The 21,353-nt window shown below is 41.7% G+C and overlaps 1 protein-coding gene across 1 annotated transcript; it reads left to right on the top strand.

Moving 5' to 3' along the window:
* Window positions 1-166: 166 nt before the first annotated feature.
* nacad (NAC alpha domain containing) lies at window positions 167-11,448 on the top strand. The gene is made up of 10 exons (XM_086113247.1): window positions 167-608; window positions 3,233-3,519; window positions 3,605-8,663; window positions 8,756-8,980; window positions 9,635-9,723; window positions 10,231-10,299; window positions 10,378-10,524; window positions 10,600-10,734; window positions 10,796-10,918; window positions 11,301-11,448. Exons 1-10 carry the CDS (start codon window positions 518-520, stop codon window positions 11,313-11,315), a joined length of 6,240 nt encoding a protein of 2,079 aa, XP_085969373.1. The 5' UTR covers window positions 167-517; the 3' UTR covers window positions 11,316-11,448.
* The last annotated feature ends 9,905 nt before the right edge of the window (window positions 11,449-21,353 follow it).

Below are 21,353 nucleotides of genomic sequence, written 5' to 3'. Positions count from 1 at the left end.
GGGGGGCAGAGGGGTGTAATAAGATACATTCGAGGTCGCTCCTTACGAGTTTCTTTTTCCTCGGTTTGTTTCAAATTTCGCCGGGTCGTCGCCTTGTTTTTGCAGTATCTTCCTTCACAGTTGAGGGCAGCACTGAGATGGATGCATGAAATCTGCTGACATCACCTCCCAAGATCCAGTCCAGAGCTTGGTTGGCACAGAGGCGGATAGAGAGGGAAAGGAGGGAGGAGTGGAAGAATTGGACACGAGACTGCGGATTTCACATGCGTATAAACACGCGCATAATACACGGATAGAGTTTGAGTCCATCATCCCTGGTACAGAGAAGAAAACAACTTACTCATCCACAAACACGTGCTGCGGGGAAGATGAGATTGTTGGGTCGCTAAGCACTCCGCTCCCTCCCTCCCACTCTCCTCTTCCTCCATCGCCACCCCCCCCCCCTCCCCCGTTCACCTTGTCTATTCTGGCTTTTATTGTTGCGTCAGAGCCAAAGGGAGGCAGCCACGAGAGAAGCATGCCGGGGGAGAGCGCTCGCAGATCCGTCCCCGCCAATGAGCATCCAGGGCAGGGGAAGGACGACACCGGGCTCCCTGGACCAGGACCAGGTAGGACCTCTGGGGCTTATGGGACAGAAACAGGGACTGTGCTATGATTTTCAATACAAAGAAAGGCTGTGATAGCATATAAGAATACAATGTCGACTACCTGTTAATAGGCGCTCTCGCGCAGTGATGCACTTGCATGTCATCTTAGGGCATTAAAACACATGGCAGCTTATGACTGTGACTTGCAGAAATCAGCCTTCCAAAGCATGTGTGTGACTGTCCCGTTTTTCTTGCTTCCCTGCTCCTTCCGAAACCCCTCCCCGCCCTAACCCTGTCCTCGGCCCACTGCCTCATCCTCTGCTCCAGTACCTCCATGTCATCCTGCGCATGCAGCCTCATTGTCGCCCTTCATGCAGTATGCAGTTTTGTGAACTGTCGGATTGAACGTACGAATGTGACTCCGCCCTTCCCTGAACACCTTAGCTGGATCATGACATAGCAGCATGGCAGAAATTACACACACACACACACACACACACACACACACACACACACACACACACACACACACACACACACACACTAGCGACAGTGGTCCTGACTGCTGGAGATTAAAACTTTATAACATTGTTAAACATTGTTTAACAATGTCTAAACAATGGTGTAGCTAGACAATTTTTCAGTGGGGTGGGCCGTGGCCAGGGTAACACACCACCTCAATCAGGGGTGGCAGTGCACGCGCCATTCTTTGTCTTACCGTCCACAGTCAGGATTTCATGATATGAAATTCACACATATCCAGAACAATCCCCATCACATTCAAAATCGGGGGTGCACAAGAGCGGTGCGCCGGTGCGCATGAGCACTGGAAATTGAATATTGCGCTCCAGTTCAAGTCTGTCATTGTGCTTTTGCGTCCTAAAAAATAGGTCAGGCCAGCCTCGATTCAAAATCTAGTTAGCCGCTCCGATTGCCTCTGAGGACTAACCTCAAAATAAAAGAGAGGTAAGGGATTACTATCAATGTGCAGTATTACTTGTTTCACTTTTATTTTTATGACCTTTGAGGTACGTTACATAGTAGTCTATCAACAACCATTGTGGTGCTGGATTGACCAGGCTGGCTTCCAAGCTAATGCTACATTGGTCGTGGTGGCCCAAAGCATACGTTTGAGAATATGCCTTTTTTTTTTTAAAACACCCCTGCTCATAATCAAGCAGGAACAAGTCTAAGTCAAGAGCAAAATTTTCCTGAGTGTAATGTAGTACTATAAAATGCCATTTTCTTTGCCATGGCTCTCATAGTCTACTTCTATCTCATGCATTGATTTGTTTGATGACAGCTAGTATCAAGAGGTCCAAGAAGACTGCACCCATGTGAAAATGGCAGAAACATTCTATATGATAACTTTCCTCTAGGTGTGGAAGTGGCCAGAGAGTGACAAGGGGTGGCATTGTCCATCCCTGGCCAGCACATAGCTCCAGTCAGATAGAGCGCACGACATATGGCGATAGAGGGACGTATGTGACCTACACAGGAATAAAAGAGAGGCTTTTTCAGCATGATGATCCAGATTTTTTGAACAATTAAATATGCTGCTTTTCTGCTGTTTTTTTTTTGTTCCTTCTTGCATTTTTCAGGTCTCTTTCATATTTTCGAAGGTATTTGAACTCAAATATACAAACATATCCAATTTTAAGATCAATGGATTAATGTATTCTAAATGCTGACATAATAAATCATCATCTTTTGTATATTTGAAAGGAACAGACAGTTAAGGAGTGAAAGTCAATGGTGGTTGTTTTTTTTTCCCCCTTCGTCGAAGCACTAGCTGACTCCCCTCAGGCCTGTTGAGGAGGCGCTGCAGCCTGAGTGATTCTGCTCCACTTATTGTTTCACTGCCTTCCCCCAAAGGAGCAGCACACAGCTATTCAAGGAACGACAGCTGAGATATTGTAGCTCACATTTAAGCTAACAGTTACCTCGTTGCCTTTTAGTAATTCGTGCATGGAACAACAACGTTGCCCTGAGTTGTGATCATGCTTTGCAGGGTATCACGCTCGTTTGAGCCAAGTCTGCAAAGCATGACTCAGCTCATACACCAACAAACTTCAGAGCTTATTGTTGGGATGGAGATCATGCCGAGATGTTAAGTGCTGATGCTTGCACTCGCCACAGCCATGAGGAGTTCTCAGGAAGCAGGGTGACAATGATAACTGGCAGGGTGACATGTGCGTGTGTGTGTGTTGGCGTTTGTCAGTGGCTGGCACAGAGCAGTGCCACTTGTGTGTCAAAATGGCCAATCAGCATGCGGATTGAGGTCATGGTGACAACGGCCTAGTTAAAATGAAGCCTCTGTTCCTTTGTGACAGAAAGGGACTCGCATCACATCTACTCAGGATATATTGACGTGAAGCTGAATTAATGTAGCCTCATATATTACTGCATTAAAACCAATCAATTAACAAAGAGGTAAAGGATGTGTTATTTGTCCACATGCATCTTTCATTGACCAAAAGTTTAACTATGGACTCATCTATTTAATATTATCATCAAAGAATCTCTCTACAAAGATTTTTATGAAGTTTATGATGGATGGATGGATACGTTTTCTTTAATGTTATGAGGCAAAAGAAAAGTGGACAGATTTGCCTTTAAGTGTGTAAAATAATTTTGTTTTCCAGGAAAAAGCAGACATCCATCCACAGCGTCTACACCCAGTGACAGTGGCTCTTCTCCTTCCGACAGTGGCTCAAGCCCTTCTCCCAGCACTCCTCAGAAGCTACTACCATCACACACATCCCCATTTGGACCCAGAATATTTCATGCAACATCTAACTCCACTGGGACTCCAAGACCCCAACCTGAAGGGTCTGACCATCGGCAAAACAACCTGCCAAGATTGTCCGCGAAACTAGGCGGTCATGGACCTTGTGGCCGTCTCGTCCCCGTTAAAATGGAAAGAATCAAAGTCGGTGTCAGACTTGGAAGATATATTTTTCATATCCTTGCAGCAGATGCACAAATTTAATATGTGTTCTGTGTATCACCCCTAGGTGCTGACTGGTTCTGAGGTGGAAAGTGATTATCCAGAGCCGCAGACCATGGAAACAAGGGTGGTGATGGGCCAGGAGACGCTCCTTAAACCATCAGGGATCCTGAAAGGAACATGCTTGCATGGCCGTTGTGATCAGGCAAGCCCATCGTCAGTTATCCAACGTTTTGCTGAAGCTCAGACAAGAGCAAACAAGCCCCAGATGGAAACGAGCGAGGAAAAGTGTCAAATTAAAAACCCGGACAAAGAAGATAAACCAACAGAACATGTTCCACCCTCAACCATTGCATTACCTTCCTCCTCATCCTCCTCATGTCTGGAGCCCATCACAAATGATGATCATTTGATGGCAAAGATAGAGGGTCAAAGCCTTGCTAAAGTTGAAGTGCCTTCCCAGTCTGTCCACGAGCAACCCTGTCCAGTGACTCTATCTTTTTCCGAGCCAACTTGTTCTGTAGACCCCCTCCGAGTGGGCGTGCCCTCGTCACTCGACCCCGACTTCTACTATACAGCCCCTTCCACTCCAATCAAGATGGCGTCACATACCTCGCATCTTAAACATCATTCATATCCAGGCTCTCCCGCTTTCTCCCCTTCACCAGGCTTACCCTCAGACAGCGATGACCTCTGCTCCCCTGTGACATCTCCCTCTGGCTCTTATATGACAGCTGAGGGGGGAAGCTGGACCTCCTCCTACGCATCATCCGCCTCCCCCTCCACTTCTCCCAACCTGCTGCTTTCAGAGGACACACAGGAGGCCCGTGCTTGCTTTGTTGGCTCCTTGTCCGAGATTGGAGATGAAGTTGGTGAGGAAAAGGTGCGAACGAGTCCAGAGCGTGAGGTGGAGAGGGCAGGGGAATTAAATACGCACTCTTCGGATGATGTCATTAATCCACGACTTGGGATAACAGGTACAACAATACCTGAAGAGGAAGAAGCTCAAAATGATGAAGATGAGCCCAGGATTCCGAGAGAAAGTTGTCGCCCTTGTTGGGTGACTGCACATACACCTCCACCAAGGAGCAGTAGCAGCCACACCAGTGACTCCCAGGAGGATGGTGGTGAGTCTGAGAGCTCTCTCTGTCCGGTAGAAGAGGCTAGTGCAGCGATAGAGGAGCACCTAAGACCCACCCATTCGGTACTCCAACTGCAACTAGACCCATGTTTATCTGCTGTAGATTATGGACACACAGCTGATCAGCGAGAGAAAACATCCAAAGCGGTCACTCCTGATGTAGCCTCATCTCACCCTAGTCCTGACTCACCTGTCGCTCACCTGGATCCTTTCTGTCCTGAAGCCTTTGGTCAGCTTGGCTCCAGTTCTTTTATGTTCTCTCGGGCGGTTTGCGCTGAGGATATACCAGAAGACGAAAGGATGATTCCTGTCTCTCTGATCCCATTTCCTCCTCACACAAGCCTTATCTTTCAAGCAGATTCATTTGAAATCACTCTATTTCCCACAGAAGATGACAATGAAATAGTGATGGACAGAAATGAAGGGAAGGATGTGGATGCATATGCAGCTGGAGAGGAGGAAGCTGACATTGAAGATGATGATGATGATGATGACGACGACGACTATGCTGCCGATGATATCAATGGGAATAAAAGTGTGGAAGGTGGGGATGGTGGCGATGATGAGGAGGAACATTTTAATGATGGTGACACTGACGACAATGGTGAGGCGGTTGAGGGAGCTAATGTCGAGGTCAAAGTGGTTGAGGAAAACGAAGATGAAGAAGAGCAAGATGATGAAGAGGGAGAGTACGTCAGAGAAGTATTGGAAGGCGCTACCGACGAGGACAGCTCAGCCTCCTTTCTTCACACACTCTCAGAGACATCTATAAATGACGGTCTGGATGACTTCTGTTTCCAAGATGATACGGATGACTCATTAGATTCTGCTTCCTATAATGGGGAGGAAGATGAACGCCTGTACAGTACTGAGAGGCATGCGCAGTCACTAGAACCGACACTTGATTCTACTGAAATGCAATCAGAATCTGAACCAACAGATTCGAATGATCAGGGACCTGCCGCAACTATCGATCAAGCTGAAACCTTACACACACAGCCAAGTCCACATATGATCGTGGATCACCCTGAAACAACTTATCGTTCTGCAGACATGTTTGCCACGTCCAAATGCAATGAAATAGAACACAAAGCTACAGAAGATCCAGGATGTTCCAGTCCATCAGACAAAACAAAAGCTGCACAAGTGGATGAGATCCCAGCAAAGCAATTTACAGATGTCCGTCAATGTGAGCCCTTGAAAAAAGGAAACACGAAAAAGACTGAAATAAAAGAAGATTTTAGTTTTCTAGAGGAATCTAACCACAGCCCTTGTGATGTTTCTCATAACAACCCATCTGTCCAATCTTACACCTGCCCTTATTTTGGGAGACTAGAGACTACAAACCCTGGTAATCCAGTTCTTCACAAGGAATCGGCAGATGAAGATGATAGGAACGACGTTAGTTTGAAGCAGCCCACGGAAGGAAGAGAAGAAGATCCCACTCCAGAAAGGGATTCTTATAAATTGCTCATTAAGCAGAGTCATAATCTGTCAGAGAGCAATGTCGCTGCAGGAGAAAGTAGAATTTTACCTTCACAGGGCTCCTCCGGTAGATCTGACAAAGCTGAGAGAGAAGAATGGAACAAGAAGAATGAAAACTGCAGAGTAGAGCTTAGAAGTATGGACTGTAGAGTTACTGATTCGGGTTCTTTGAGTTTGGGTATGACCACTGCAACTAATGACTTGAATAAAGGTGTGCTTCCTCTCTCCTGCCCTAAAGACCCGAGTCCAAACCCCAGTAATATCCCAATCTCTACTTCTCCAGAGGTTATTTTGGGCCTTGCAGACAATCTGACCTTGACTCCTGAACATTGTCCCGGTGCCTCCGGTCAGGAGAACTTGAGTACTGACGAGAAGGTACTTGGGGCGTCCGGATCCCCTCACTCTCCTTTAGCCATCTCACCAAAAAGAGACAACTCAGAAACAGATACAAGAAGGGAAATTGATCCCGAACCCAGGATTTGGTGTGATGACAAGACTCAATTACATTTAGGATCAGTGTCTGAATTTGGAGTATGGGGAGCAGGCGAGTCTCTTTCCTTGTCACTGGGAAAGAAGTATGAGTTAGAGGCAGAGAGTGTCCTTATGTGTGACACAAGAGGCCGAAGGACACAGACGACTATGATTCCGAACATGAGTAGTGAACCATACCAGAAATATGACAATGGTTTTGGTTATGTTCCGGAGATGAAAGATATCAACAGAAGCGATGGAAAGAGGCATCCCAGAGAAGATAACGAACTGATAGAAGAAGGGACTTCTGTGTCCAACTTGGTTTCTTGGAAGTCCATTGAGGAGCTCTCAGAGGCAGGTGGGGGAGAACAATTTCTTAATAATGATGCCAGTAATTTAAATCATAATAATGATGGAGATATCATAGACCCACAAATACAATTAACATGGATGGATTCCAACAATAATAATGACACTACCTTTGACTCATTGGAAATAGCAATGCGTGAAGGACTAAATGCTCTGTCTGAGGAAGTGAGACCTGAGTTTGTGAATGTCAAAGTCAGAGAATCAGTTTCCAATATTCCACTTGAAGAGACGCCATCAAGGGTTTCTGTTGAAACGCCCAACGATGAACAAGAACCCGCAGGGGCTCCTGCAACCCAAACGACGCACACGATGCAGACGCAATCAAATAATACCAGCGTAGCTAAATCTGCAGCAAGCCAACATCTCAAAAGCATACCAGGCGATCAGACAATCACCCCAGATAGTAACTCAGCACTTAGTTTACTAGATGGTTTCTTTGGTTCCTTTAATCCCAGATGTAAATCGAATGCACCTGCACCCATTGGAGATGTAAATTATGGTTTGCAATCAGAATCAGATGAGATGGTGGTCAAGCCTGACACTGGAGACCAAAAAACAATTGATGCCAGTCCTGCGATTGACAAACATGCTGATGAACCAAAGACTAAAGATTCCTCTAAAGGACAGCGGTGTGCGCGCTTGAACTCAGGGACGGGCGAGGAAGAAAATACTATTCTATTCAAAGAGAGTTGCTCAAAAAATGATAAAAAGAAGAAAGAAACGCCCTCTTCCCCACAGACTACCCCGAAAGGTTTTGCACAAGACACTGCTAAGGGTGCACTTTGCACAGAGAAAGCTGGCGCTACGAAGAAAGGGCGAAGACAGAAACAACACAAGGCCTCTAAGGTGATCACTAATTTAGACTCCGGCCTTGACATTCTTGATGCTGAAAAGAAACCTCTTGCTCCCAAACATGCTTCCAAAGACGGAAGCTCAAATGCTAAGGGCGTCCTTTCAATAAAGAATCAAGACAAAAAGGCGAACAATAAAATGTCATCAGTCGAGCCTCAGCAGAAGAAAAACAAGTCTGGAACACAGATTCAAGTTGAAAAGTGTCCAAATAACTTGAGTCGCAACTGTGACAGCCCTACGCCAGTGAACCTCAATGCCACAGTCGAAACAAACCGAGACTCACAACAGGAAGACGACGGGCTTGACGACAGGGCAGTAATGGTTGACAACAGTCCACCGTCAAATAGTGAGAGCAGAATCATAGTGGACATTAATGACAACAACATAGACAATGTCCAGTACTCCTTATCGCAGGCCACCAGACTATGCACTCCGTTTCCTTCCTCAGCCTCTCCTGCGACCCTTTCCTCATCCACCCCTCGAGCTTCAACAGAGCCACAAAATGAGCTTCCCACACCGGTGCAAGAATCCCAACCTGCGCTTTCAGCCCACCGACTCCCTTCCCTCGCCGCACCCTATGCATCCGCCACAATGAACTCCACTTCTCCGACAAGCCAGCAAGTACTTACCCCGCAAATTCTTCCCGGTGACAAAGGGGCCGCCATCACCCATCCGACACCGACTAAATCCGAATCAAGTGTTGCTTTACACACAACAACCTTTGCAGTGTCCAAGCCAACCCAGGAATCATCCTCCATTCCTTCACCCTATTACACCAAACAAGGCTGCATCAAGAACCTGGCCGAAGGTAAGAATTTTGTGTTTAGCAAATCATAACCTATATTCCTAGCACAAAATATGATCGGGTATCGATCAATCAATATTTTATTTCCCCATCAGAGTCCAGCCTAGTCGAGAGAGGTACAGACAGCGAGGATGACCGTGAACTCCCTCGTTGTGTGCTCAAAGAAGCAGCAGGAATCAGAAGTGGATCCATGGAGAGAACTTGCGAATCTGATCAAAAGAAAAGCCACCCCTTCTCTTCTCATCGGCTGACCGACAAAGAGTCAGGAAGCTATTCGGTTAAACGCAGTCACGCAATTTCTGAAAACTTCAAAAACAACTGTGAGTAAAAGCGCACCCCATTTCATTTGATTGCAACAGGATATTTATCATCCTATTTGTAGTTCTACTACACATTACATAATCTCTCAAGAGCTAAATGAGGTAAGGCATTGCCAGTGATGCCTTACCCATGACTCTCAATGATTCTTATTGCTTACCACTGCCAAGGAGTTCATGTTTAATTGAATCAGCCAGTTTTTGATATATCGACCTAGATTATTTTTTTGTCACGATCGGTCAGTACCCTTTGGCGGATGTGTCAAAAATGTAATCTAATATTTTACAATTGAAATAAATTGCCTGTTTAATTTAAACTGATTTCATTTAGAAGGCATCCAGGTTGTGCATCTGGGAAAATATATATATAAATATATTTTGAGCCTGGAAATGTTCATTTACATGTTCCGAAGCTTGTATCTCGGTCAATTTTTCACATTAACCTTTTTTAAATAATACACAGTTCCTGAATACATGAAAGGTTGCCGCTATTTCATCTCGAGTCTTGGGGACACACTTCAGGTTGACTTGTTGCCATTGTAATGAGTAATAGCAGCAATAACAAAATCCAAAAAGGAAAACAATAAAAATAACAATAAAAAACTACAAAAAAATAAAAGACACCTAATCGTGTGTTTTGTCTATGTATTTGTCCAGGTTCTCTCGTGGCCTCCTGTAATGAGTCTGAGAGCGATGGCTCGGCCCTTGAGCTGGAGGAGGAGCCGATGAGACCTCATCAACCACAGGTGTGTCTGGATGCCATTTTTGCCTCTATTGATTGTACAGTGCAAAGAGTTATTCATTTATGATTATGTTTTTATTGAGGTCGTCGTTTGCAAGTAATGTAGAAGTGCATCGTGTCATAGTAGGAGACTATTTTGACTCTCTTAAATGTGCAAAATATTCAAAATCCATCCAGTTTGTTGGCACTGTCCAACTGTACCAATCAAAATGGAGCAGAACTAAAAATCAAACACACACACACACACACACACACACACACACACACAAACAGTTATGACCTATTGGCTCTTATGATATAAGTTATCAGTGGGATACTTGATATTAGTAGGTGCATGAAATGTTCAACTTGCTCTTTCCAGACATGACTTGATAATATGACCTGCCCTACTTGCTTTGCGGCTAGTTAATTAGCTTGAGGAGTTTTAAGCAATCCGATGAAGGATGGTGGGCTGATTTTGGTGCCATTGCTTCTTAAAATAGTCTCAAATAACACTTGGCCTCCCCTGCAGTCCTTCTCCTCTCCAGACGAAGGCCTCAACCGACCAAAGCAGAGCCGCAGTGAGAAGAAGGCCCGCAAGGTCACACTAGCAATGCTTTCTTGAATCATTTTGATGCCAGCGTATCATGACGTTTCTTCTGCTGCTCTGTTCGCGTAGGCCATGTCTAAACTAGGTCTAAAGCCGGTCCATGGTGTGACCAGAATAACCATAAGGAAGTCCAAGAGTATCCTGTTCGTCATTAGCCGTCCAGATGTGTTCAAAAGCCCTGCGTCAGATATTTATATTGTATTTGGAGAGGCCAAGGTAAGTCTCCTTTTCCAAATAAATCTCCGTTGCTCGTTTCCGTTTCTGATTCCTCTCTTTCTCCCTCCCTCCCAGATTGAGGATCTCTCTCAACAGGCTCACAAAGCTGCTGCGGAGAAATTCAAGGTGCCTGTGACCTCCACTCCCTTGGCGCCCCCTGTCCCACCCAGCCTGAGCATCAAGGAGGAGAGCGAAGAGGAAGAAGAGGAGGTATACCCACTTATCTTTAAGACATGTGGACGTCATGACTATCTCCATGCTGTCCTTCCAGGTGGATGACGGGGGTCTGGAGCAGAGGGACATTGAGCTGGTGATGGCTCAGGCCAATGTGTCTCGAGCAAAGGCCGTGCGTGCGCTGAAGCACAACAAGAACGACATCGTGAACGCTATCATGGTGAGGATGGTAGATGGTGAATAGATGAAGGAGTCGGAGTGAGGGTTGGGGAACATGACAAGTAGAATTTCTCCCCAGTCACTCTTCAGTTCTCGACATCGTCCCTAGATTAGTTTTTCACCGCTAGATGGCAGTATACGCTCAACAACCTGAGTGCAGTCTCATTGAAGGAAGTTGTCACAACCCCAAGGTGGCACCAAAGCACTTTTTAAAAACCCTTTTGGTTTGTCTCTGCATAAAAATGAACAAATGAATGAGTTTTCAGCTAGTAACGGGGGATAAGTTAGAAAAAGCCAACCTGTCTGCGTTCATAATAAAAAGTACAGAAGTACCGGTCCTACCAATTTTGCATGTTACATGTTTCGATCCTTCTTGCTTCCAGGAGCTGACCATGTGAACGGTGTAGGTGATTTGAAGCTTGACCTCCTCCTCTTCCTCACTCGACCCAAAGCCTAAATACCACTCTGTATCGCTGCTATTGTATGTTGCATCTCCAAATCCTGCTCAATAAATCAAATAGTAAAAGTCTGCTCGGATGCAAGCTTTGCTGGAGGCATTGCATTGATTTGAACTTATGGGACAGTGAATCTCTCTTCATAACATAAAATACTGGGGGCCTTTGATTGTCTGTGCACCTACCTTCATAAATGCCTCAGTACAGTTATAGCTCAGCCCCCTGTCCCCCCGCAAACAAATTAGCATACCTTACCTTGACCACATTAATACAATAATCTGTAACAATGAAACACTTTGGGCAAAAAAAAAGTTTAAAATTAAATTTTTACGACTGCTACTGACTGATTGCAAAGCGAACTTGCAAATGTATGTCGCCTTTGACGCAAAACTTGACTGACAATTCACTAGTGCATAAACATTGTCTTTTAAATGTCACTGTACTTCCTGATGGAGGAGGAGAAAGTTTTCAGCTAATTTAATACCTTTAAGGGTCAAATGTAAATGGTGTTGAGATTCAAAGTGAAATTCTTCCACTGTTCTGTGTCCTAAGATTAACACCAAGGAGATAGGGGGCAATGCAAACGCTAATAAAGTAGATGGCACGTTCTCTGCTTCTAATAATTTGGAGACAATAACAGCAAAGTACATTATCATTGCAGTCACCTATGGCATTTCTAAAAATGATTTTGAGCACCCCTAAAAGGGTCTGTATGCTTTATACTTTCCCCTCCCATTACTTTTGACGACCATGTTTTTTTTCTTTTTTCGTATGTAGCTTTGTTCTTTTTCCACGCTGCTGCTCCTTAAGAAAGTGGCTTGAAAAATGTTGTGAGTTAAGTTAGGTTATTCTAGTAAGGTGTTTTTAGCCGAAAAAAATGACCATGTATAGTAAGGCGTTTTTAGACGAAAAAAATGACCACGTATAGTCAGGCGTTTTTAGGCGAAAAAAACGACAATGTATAGTAAGGCGTATTAACCCGAAAATAACGACCATGTATAGTAAGGTGTTTTTAATTGAAAAAAAACGACCATGTACTGTATAGTAAGGCATTTTTAGCCCCCCAAAAAAAGACCATGTATAGTAAGGCGTTTTTAGCCGAAAAAAAGGACCATGTATAGTAAGGCGTTTTTAGACGAAAAAAATGACCATGTATAGTCAGGCGTTTTTAGGCGAAAAAAACGACCATATATAGTAAGCCGTTTTTAGCCGAAAAAAACGACCATATATAGTCAGGCGTTTTTAGGTGAAAAAAACGACCATATATAGTAAGCCGTTTTTAGCCGAAAAAAACGACCATATATAGTCAGGCGTTTTTAGCCGAAAAAAAATGACCATGTATAGTAAGGCGTTTTTAGCCGAAAAAACCCCCACCGTGTATAGTAAAGCGTTTTAGCCGAAAAAAAACGATGATTTATAGCACGGCGTTTTTGGCCAAAGAAACAACCATGTATAGTAAGGCATTTTTAGCCGAAAGAAACGACCATGTATAGCACGGCGTTTTTAGTCGAAAAAAAAAAGACCATGTATAGTAAAGGCGTTTTTAGCCGAAAAAAACGACCATGTATAGAAAGGCTTTTTTAGCCGAAAAAAAACCAACCATGTATAGTAAGGCGTTTTTAGCCCCAAAAAAAATGACCATGTATAGTAAGGAGCTTTTAGCCGAAAAAAATGACCTTGTATACTAAGCCGTTTTTAGCTGAAAAAAACGAACATGTATATTAAGGCGTTTTTAGCCGAAAAAAAAAAAGACCATGTATAGTAAGGCGTATTTAGCCGAAAAAAACTACCATGTATAGTAAGGCATTTTTAGCCCCAAAAGAATTACCATGTATAGTAAGGCGTATTTAGCCGAAAAAAACGACCATGTAGAGTAAGGCATTTTTGGCCGAATAAAAAAAAACGACCATGTATGGTAAGGCGTTTTTAGCCCAAAAAACAACGACCATGTATAGTAAGGCGTTTTTAGCCGAAAAAAACCCGACCATGTACACTAAGGCATTTTTAGCCCCTAAAAAACGACCATGTATAGTAAGGATTTTTTTGCGTCAAAAACGACCATGTATAGTAGGGCATTTCTGGCCGAAAAAAACCCGACCAAATATAGTAAGGAATTTTTAGCCCCAAAAAACGACCATGTATAGTAAGGCATTTTTAGCCCCCAAAAAAATGACCAAGTATAGTAAGGCGTTTTTGGCCAAAAAAAAACGACCATGTATAGTAAGGTGTTTTTGACCAAAATAAAACGACCAAATATAGTAAGGAATTTTTAGCCCCAGAAAAACGACCATGTATAGTAAGGCATTTTTAGCCCAAAAAAAAACGACCATGTATAGTAAGGCGTTTTTAGCCCCAAAAAACGACCATGTATAGTAAGGCATTTTTGGCCGAAAAAAACGACTATGTATAGCACGGCGTTTTTAGCCGAAAAAAAACCGACCATGTACAGTAAGGCATTTTTAGCCCCAAAAAAAGACCATGTATAGTAAGGCATTTTTGGCCGAAAAAAAACGACCATGTATAGTAAGGCGTTTTTAGCCCAAAAAAACGACCATGTATGAGGACAAGGGGATGAGGCTAAGGCGTTTTTAGCCGAAAAAAAAAACGACCATGTATAGTAAGGCATTTTTAGCCCCAAAAAACGACCATGTATAGTAAAGAATTTTTTGCGTCAAAAACGACCATGTATAGTAGGGCATTTCTGGCCGAAAAAAAATGACCACATATAGTAAGGAATTTTTAGCCCCAAAAAACGACCAAGTATAGTCAGGCGTTTTTGGCCAAAAAAAAACGACCATGTATAGTAAGGCATTTTTAGCCCCAAAAAAACGACCAAGGCATTTTTGGCCGAAAAAAAACGACCCTCTATAGTAAAGCGTTTTTAGCCCAAAAAAACGACCATGTATAGTAAGGCGTTTTTAGCCCAAAAAAACGACCATGTATATAAGGCATTTTTAGCCCCCAAAAAACGCCCATGTATAGTAAGGCGTTTTTAGCCCAAAAAAACGACCATGTATATATAGTAAGGCATTTTTGGCCGAAAAAAACCGACCATGTATATATAGTAAGGCATTTTTGGCCGAAAAAAACCGACCATGTATATATAGTAAGGCATTTTTAGCCCCAAAAAAACGACCATGTATAGTAAGGCATTTTTAGCCCCCAAAAAACGCCCATGTATATATAGTAAGGCATTTTTGGCCGGAAAAAAAACGACCATGTATAGCACGGCGTTTCTAGCCGAACAAAAACAACCATATACAGTAAGGCATTTTTAGCCCCAAAAAAACGACCATGTATAGTAAGGCATTTTTGGCCGAAAAAAACGACCATGTATAGCACGGCGTTTTTAGCCGAAAAAAACAACCATGTATAGTAAGGCGTTTTTAGCCCAAAAACACAACCATGTATAGTCAGGCATTTTTAGCCCCAAAAAAACGACCATGTATAGTAAGGCATTTTTAGCCCAAAAAAAAAAGACCATGTATAGTAAAGCGTTCTTAGCCGAAAAAACCCACCATGTATAGTAAAGCGTTTTTAGCCGAAAAACACGATGATGTACAGTATAGTAAGACGTTTTTAGCCCAAAAAAAACACGACCATGTATAGCACGGCGTTTTTGGCCAAAAAAAACGACCATGTATAGTAAGGCGTTTTTAGCCGAAAAAAACCACCATGTATAGTAAGGCATTTTTAGCCAAAAAAAACGACCATGTATAGTAAGGAATTTTTGGTGTCAAAAACGATCATGTAGAGTCAGGCATTTTTAGCCCCCAAAAAACAACCATGTATAGTAAGGCGTTTTTAGCCCCAAAAAACGGCATTGTATAATAAGGCGTTTTTAGCCCAAAAAAACGACCATGTATAGTAAGGCGTTTTTAGCCGAAAAAAACAACCATGTACAGCTTGGCGTTTTTAGACGAAAAAAAAACGACCATGTATAGTAAGGCGTTTTTAGCCGAAAAAAAATGACCATGTATAGTAAGGCGTTTTTAGCCCAAAAAAACGACCATGTATATAAGGCGTTTTTAGCCCAAAAAAACGACCATGTATATAAGGCATTTTTAGCCCCCAAAAAACGCCCATGTATAGTAAGGCGTTTTTAGCCCAAAAAAACGACCATGTATAGTAAGGCGTTTTTAGCCGAAAAAAACAACCATGTACAGCTTGGCGTTTTTAGCCGAAAAAAAACGACCATGTATAGTAAGGCGTTTTTAGCCGAAAAAAAATGACCATGTATTGTAAGGCATTTTTGGCCGAAAAAAACGACCATGTATAGTAAGGCATTTTTAGCCCCCCAAAAATGTCCAAGTATAGTAAGGCGTTTTCAGCCGAAAAAAACGACCATGTATAGCTCGGCGTTTTTAGCCGAAAAAAAACGACCATGTATATAGTAAGGCATTTTTGGCCGAAAAAAAACGGCGCAAATGGTTTTCTTGATTGGCTGTCAGCTGGGTGAGGGTGCCCCCTCCCCTCTGCCGATGGCCCGAAGACAGCCAGGGGAGGCTGCAGCACACCCCCTCCGACCCCGACCCTTATGAGGACAAGGGGATGAGAAAATGGATGGGAAGGACGGACAACACCCTTGCCAGCAAGAAGAGAACACGCAAGCGCAACAGGCCAGAGCTGGATTTGAACCCTGGTCCTCTGCGTTCGCACTCCAACGCACTAACCAGTGGGCCATGGAGCCAGCACAACATCACACTCAAATATATAAATGACAGCACAGAACACTTTTTTTTTTTTAAATAAAAAATAAATAAAAGATCAACACAACACATTAAAAGTCGTTATACTCTTAATTCTCTCTGTGTTGTCAATTCTTGCTCTTGTGCAGCTTTCTTGGCTTCGATCTTCTCCACCAGTTCCTGTCGGAGAAAGGGGATATGTCATCTGACCATCTCAATCACAACAGGACATATCTACCAATTCAAGTGGAAGGGTTGTTGTCATTGGGTGCCAATCAGCCATGGATAGTAAGGCAATTTTAGCCGAAAACAATGACCATGTATAGTAAGGCATTTTTAGCCCCCCAAAAATGACCATGTATAGTAAGTAAATTTTGGCCGAAAAAAACGACCATGTATAGTAAGGCATTCTTAGACGAAAGAAACGACCATGTATAGTAAGGTGTTTTTAGCCGAAAAAAAAACGACCAAATATAGTAAGGCATTTCTGGACGAAATTTTTAGCCGAAAAAAACGACCATGTCGTAAGGTGTTTTTGGACGAAATTTTTAGCCCAAAAAAACGACCATGTAAAGTATGGCGTTTTTGACCGAAAAAAACGACCATGTATAGTAAGGCGTTTTTGACCGAAAAAAACGATCATGTATAGTAAGGCATTTTTGGACATTTTTAGCCGAAAAAAAACGACCATGTATAGTAAGGCGTTTTTAGCTGAATAAAACGACCATGTATATATAGTAAGACGTTTTTAGCCGAAAAAAACGACCATGTATAGTAAGGCATTTTTAGCTGAAAAAAAACGACCATGTATAGTAAGGCGTTTTTAGACGAAAAAAACGACCATGTATCGTAAGGCGTTTTTTACCGAAAAAAACGACCATGTAAAGTAAGGCGTTTTTGACCGAAGAAAACGACCATGTATAGTAAGGCGTTTTTGGACAAAAAAAAACGACCATTTATATATAGTAAGGCATTTTTGGACGAAATTTTTAGCCGGAAAAAACGACCATGTATAGTCAGGCGTTTTTAGCCGAAAAAAACGACCATGTATAGTAAGGCGTTTTTGGACGAAATTTTTTGCCGAAAAAAACGACCATGTATAGTAAGGCGTTTTTGACCGAAAAAAACGATCATGTATAGTAAGGCATTTTTGGACATTTTTAGCCGAAAAAAAACGACCATGTATAGTAAGGCGTTTTTAGCTGAATAAAACGACCATGTATATATAGTAAGACGTTTTTAGCCGAAAAAAACGACCATGTATAGTAAGGCATTTTTAGCTGAAAAAAACGACCATGTATCGTAAGGCGTTTTTTACCGAAAAAAACGACCATGTAAAGTAAGGCGTTTTTGACCGAAGAAAACGACCATGTATAGTAAGGCGTTTTTGGACAAAAAAAAACGACCATTTATATATAGTAAGGCATTTTTGGACGAAATTTTTAGCCGGAAAAAACGACCATGTATAGTCAGGCGTTTTTAGCCGAAAAAAACGACCATGTATAGTAAGGCGTTTTTGGACGAATTTTTTTGCCGAAAAAAACGACCATGTATAGTAAGGCATTTTTAGACGAAATTTTTAGCCGAAAAAAACGACCATGAATAGTAAGGCGTTTTTGACCGAAAAAAACGACCATGTATAGAAAGGCATTTTTGGACGAAATTTATAACCGAAAAAAACGACCATGTATAGTAAGGCATTTTTGGACGACATTTTTAGCCAAAAAAAACGACCATGTAAAAACTGTAAGGCGTTTTTGACCGAAAAAAACAACCATGTATAGTAAGGCGTTTTTAGCCGAAAAAAAACGACCATGTATAGTAAGGCTTTTATGACCGAAAAAAACGACCATGTATAGGAAGGCGTTTTTAGCCGAAAACAACGACCATGTATAGTAAGGCGTTTTTAGCTGAAAAAAAACGACCATGTATAGTAAGGCGTTTTTGGACGAAATTTTTAGCCGAAAAAAAACGACCATGTATAGTAAGGCGTTTTTGGACGACATTTTTAGCCGAAAAAAACGACCATGTATAGTAAGACGTTTTTGACCGAAGAAAACGACCATGTATAGTAAGGCGTTTTTAGCTGAAAAAAACGACCATGTATAGTAAGGCGTTTTTGGATGAAATTTTTAGCCGAAAAAAACGACCATGTATAGTAAGGCGTTTTTGACCGAAAAAAAGACCATGTATAGTAAGGCGTTTTTAGCTGAAAAAAAAACGACCATGTATAGTACGGTGTTTTTGGATGATTTTTTTTGCCGAAAAAAAAACGACCATGTATAGTAAGGCGTTTTTGGACGAAATTTTTAGCTGAAAAAAACGACCATGTATAGTAAGGTGTTTTTAGCCGAAAAAAACGACCATGTGTAATAAGGCGTTTTCGACGAAAATTTTAGCCGTAAAAAACGACCATGTATAGTAAGGCGTTTTTAGCCGAAAAACACGACCATGTATAGTAAGGCGTTTTTGGACGAAAAAAACGACCATGTATAGTAAGGCATTTTTGGACGAAAAAAACGACCATGTATAGAAAGGCGTTTTTAGCCGAAAAAAACGACCATGTATATAGTAAGGCGTTTTTGGACGTAATTTTTTGCCGAAAAAAACGACCATGTATAGTAAGGCGTTTTTGGACGAAAAAAACGACCATGTATAGTCAGGCGTTTTTAGCCGAAAAAAACGACCATGTATATAGTAAGGCGTTTTTGGACGTAATTTTTTTCCCGAAAAAAAACAACCATGTATAGTAAGGCGTTTTTGGACAAAGTTTTTAGCTGAAAAAAACGACCATGTATAGTAAGGCGTTTTTAGCCGAAAAAAACGACCATGTATAATAAGGCGTTTTTCGACGAAAATTTTAGCCGGAAAAAACGACCATGTATAGTAAGGCGTTTTTAGCCGAAAAAAACCACCATGTATAGTAAGGCGTTTTTGGACGAAATTTTTAGCTGAAAAAAACGACCATGTATAGTAAGGTGTTTTTAGCCGAAAAAAACGACCATGTGTATATAGTAAGGCGTTTTTGGACGAAAAAAACGACCATGTATAGTAAGGCATTTTTGGACGAAATCTTTAGCCGAAAAAAACTACCATGTATAGTCAGGCGTTTTTAGCCGAAAAAAACGACCATGTATATAGTAAGGCGTTTTTGGACGTAATTTTTTGCCGAAAAAAACGACCATGTATAGTAAGGCGTTTTTGGACAAAATTTTTAGCTGAAAAAAACGACCATGTATAATAAGGCGTTTTTCGACGAAAATTTTAGCCGGAAAAAACGACCATGTATAGTAAGGCGTTTTTAGCCGAAAAAAACGACCATGTATAGGAAGGTGTTTTTGGACGAAATTTTTAGCCGAAAAAAACCACCATGTATAGTAAGGCGTTTTTAGCCGAAAAAAACTACCATGTATAGTAAGGCGTTTTTGGACGAATTTTTTTTGCAGAAAAACGACCATGTATAGTAAGGCGTTTTTAACCGAAGAAAACGACCATTTATAGTAAGGTGTTTTTAGCCGAAAAAAACGATCATGTATAGTAAGGCGTTTTTGGATGAAATTTTTAGCCGAAAAAAACGACCATGTATAGTAAGGCGTTTTTAGCCGAAAATAACCACCATGTATAGTAAGGTGTTTTTAGCCCAAAAAAACCACCATGTATAGTAAGGCGTTTTTGGATGAAATTCTTAGCCGAAAAAAACGACCATGTATAGTAAGGCGTTTTTGGATGAAATTCTTAGCCGAAAAAAACGACCATATATAGTAAGGCGTTTTTAGCCGAAAAAAACGACCATGTATAGTAAGGCATTTTTGAACGAAAATTTTAGCCGAAAAAAAACGACCATGTATAGTAAGGCGTTTTTGGCCGAAAAAAAACGACCATATATAGGAAGACGTTTTTAGCCGAAAAAAACAACCATGTATAGCACGGCGTTTTTAGCCGAAAAAAAATGACCATGAATAGTAAGGCGTTTTTAGCCAAAAAAATGACCAAGTATATTCAGGCGTTTTGAGCCCAAAAAAACGACCATGTATAGTAAGGCGTTCTTAGCACAAAAAAATGACCATGTATTGTAAGGCATTTTTAGCCCCCAAAAAATGACCATGTATAATAAGACGTTTTAAACCCTAAAAAACGACCATGTATATGTATGTATGTAAGACGTTTTTAGCCGAAAAAAACAACCATGTATAGCACGGCGTTTTTGGCCCAAAAAAACCCCACCATGTATAGTAAGGCGCTTTTAGCCGGAAAAAAATGATTATTATTATTTATTTATTTTTATTACTATTTATGAAAAATTATTATTATAAGAAATTTCAGGGGTTGTTTTTACTGACCATTCATTGTTCATGACATGTACGAATGTTTGTTTTCCTAACACACTGTCCATTCTTGTTTTCTTACAGCTGCTGTGAGACCTAACAGCCTAACATCTTGGGCCTCAGACCAGGAAATTGATGTCACGATCAAAAGATGGCTACATCTGGCTCCTGATCGGGGTGGTGACAGGAAGGAGAGCATGAGAAGAAAAGAGGACATGGAGAGCGCAACAATTTGATGGACAGAAAAATACCGTTCAAGTGTAAGCTGCATCCCAATTTGGACTTTGTGTTCACTGTTAAATAAAGAAAAGTGCATTTTTCCAGTGTATGTGGAGTTATATGTGAGGTTCACAAATTATGACAATAAACATTTTAATAACAGTCGTTTTTGAGACTTTTTTTTAATGTGGGTCAAATATGGCTCATGAAAGATGTGGCTTAGTTGAGGTTGCCCACATCATGGATGCCAGACGTGGGTCATTGCAGGACCGTCATTCATTGAGGTATGTGGTCGAGTGCACTGCCGTGTCTACCCCAGAGCTGGGCCAGACCAATTTTGCTCACTGGGTATGTTGTTGTTTGTGTTTTTATCATATGCAATTGAATAAGTAGACCATTTCAGAATTCGAAATTTGTGACTCTCTCAATGCATAATGGCACTCACACTTTTCTGATCAGCAAGTCCCTGGGACTCGCTGCAGGCAAACTGTAAAATTATCACTGCACAGATTACCGCTTTTTCTGCACTCAGTGATTGACTTCTATGCAAAGTCCTTTCTCAACTTGTCTTCCGTGCCATGTCATGCCTGTTGAGTGTTGATTTACTTCATATTAGGAAACTACTGCACTAAAACATTAATTCATAAATGTATATCATATGCTTTTATTTTTGTTTTTCTCAGTATAAATAACACGTACCCTGACTGTTCTATTCTTTCAATAAAAATACTTCATTCAAGCATTAGGGA

Source organism: Hippocampus guttulatus, chromosome 6, assembly GCF_054856545.1.
Source record: "Hippocampus guttulatus isolate MCC_2025c chromosome 6, RoL_Hgut_1.0, whole genome shotgun sequence".
Taxonomy (NCBI): domain Eukaryota; kingdom Metazoa; phylum Chordata; class Actinopteri; order Syngnathiformes; family Syngnathidae; genus Hippocampus; species Hippocampus guttulatus.
The sequence above is the reverse complement of the archived record's forward strand: the minus strand, read 5'-3'. Positions and strand labels throughout refer to the sequence as shown.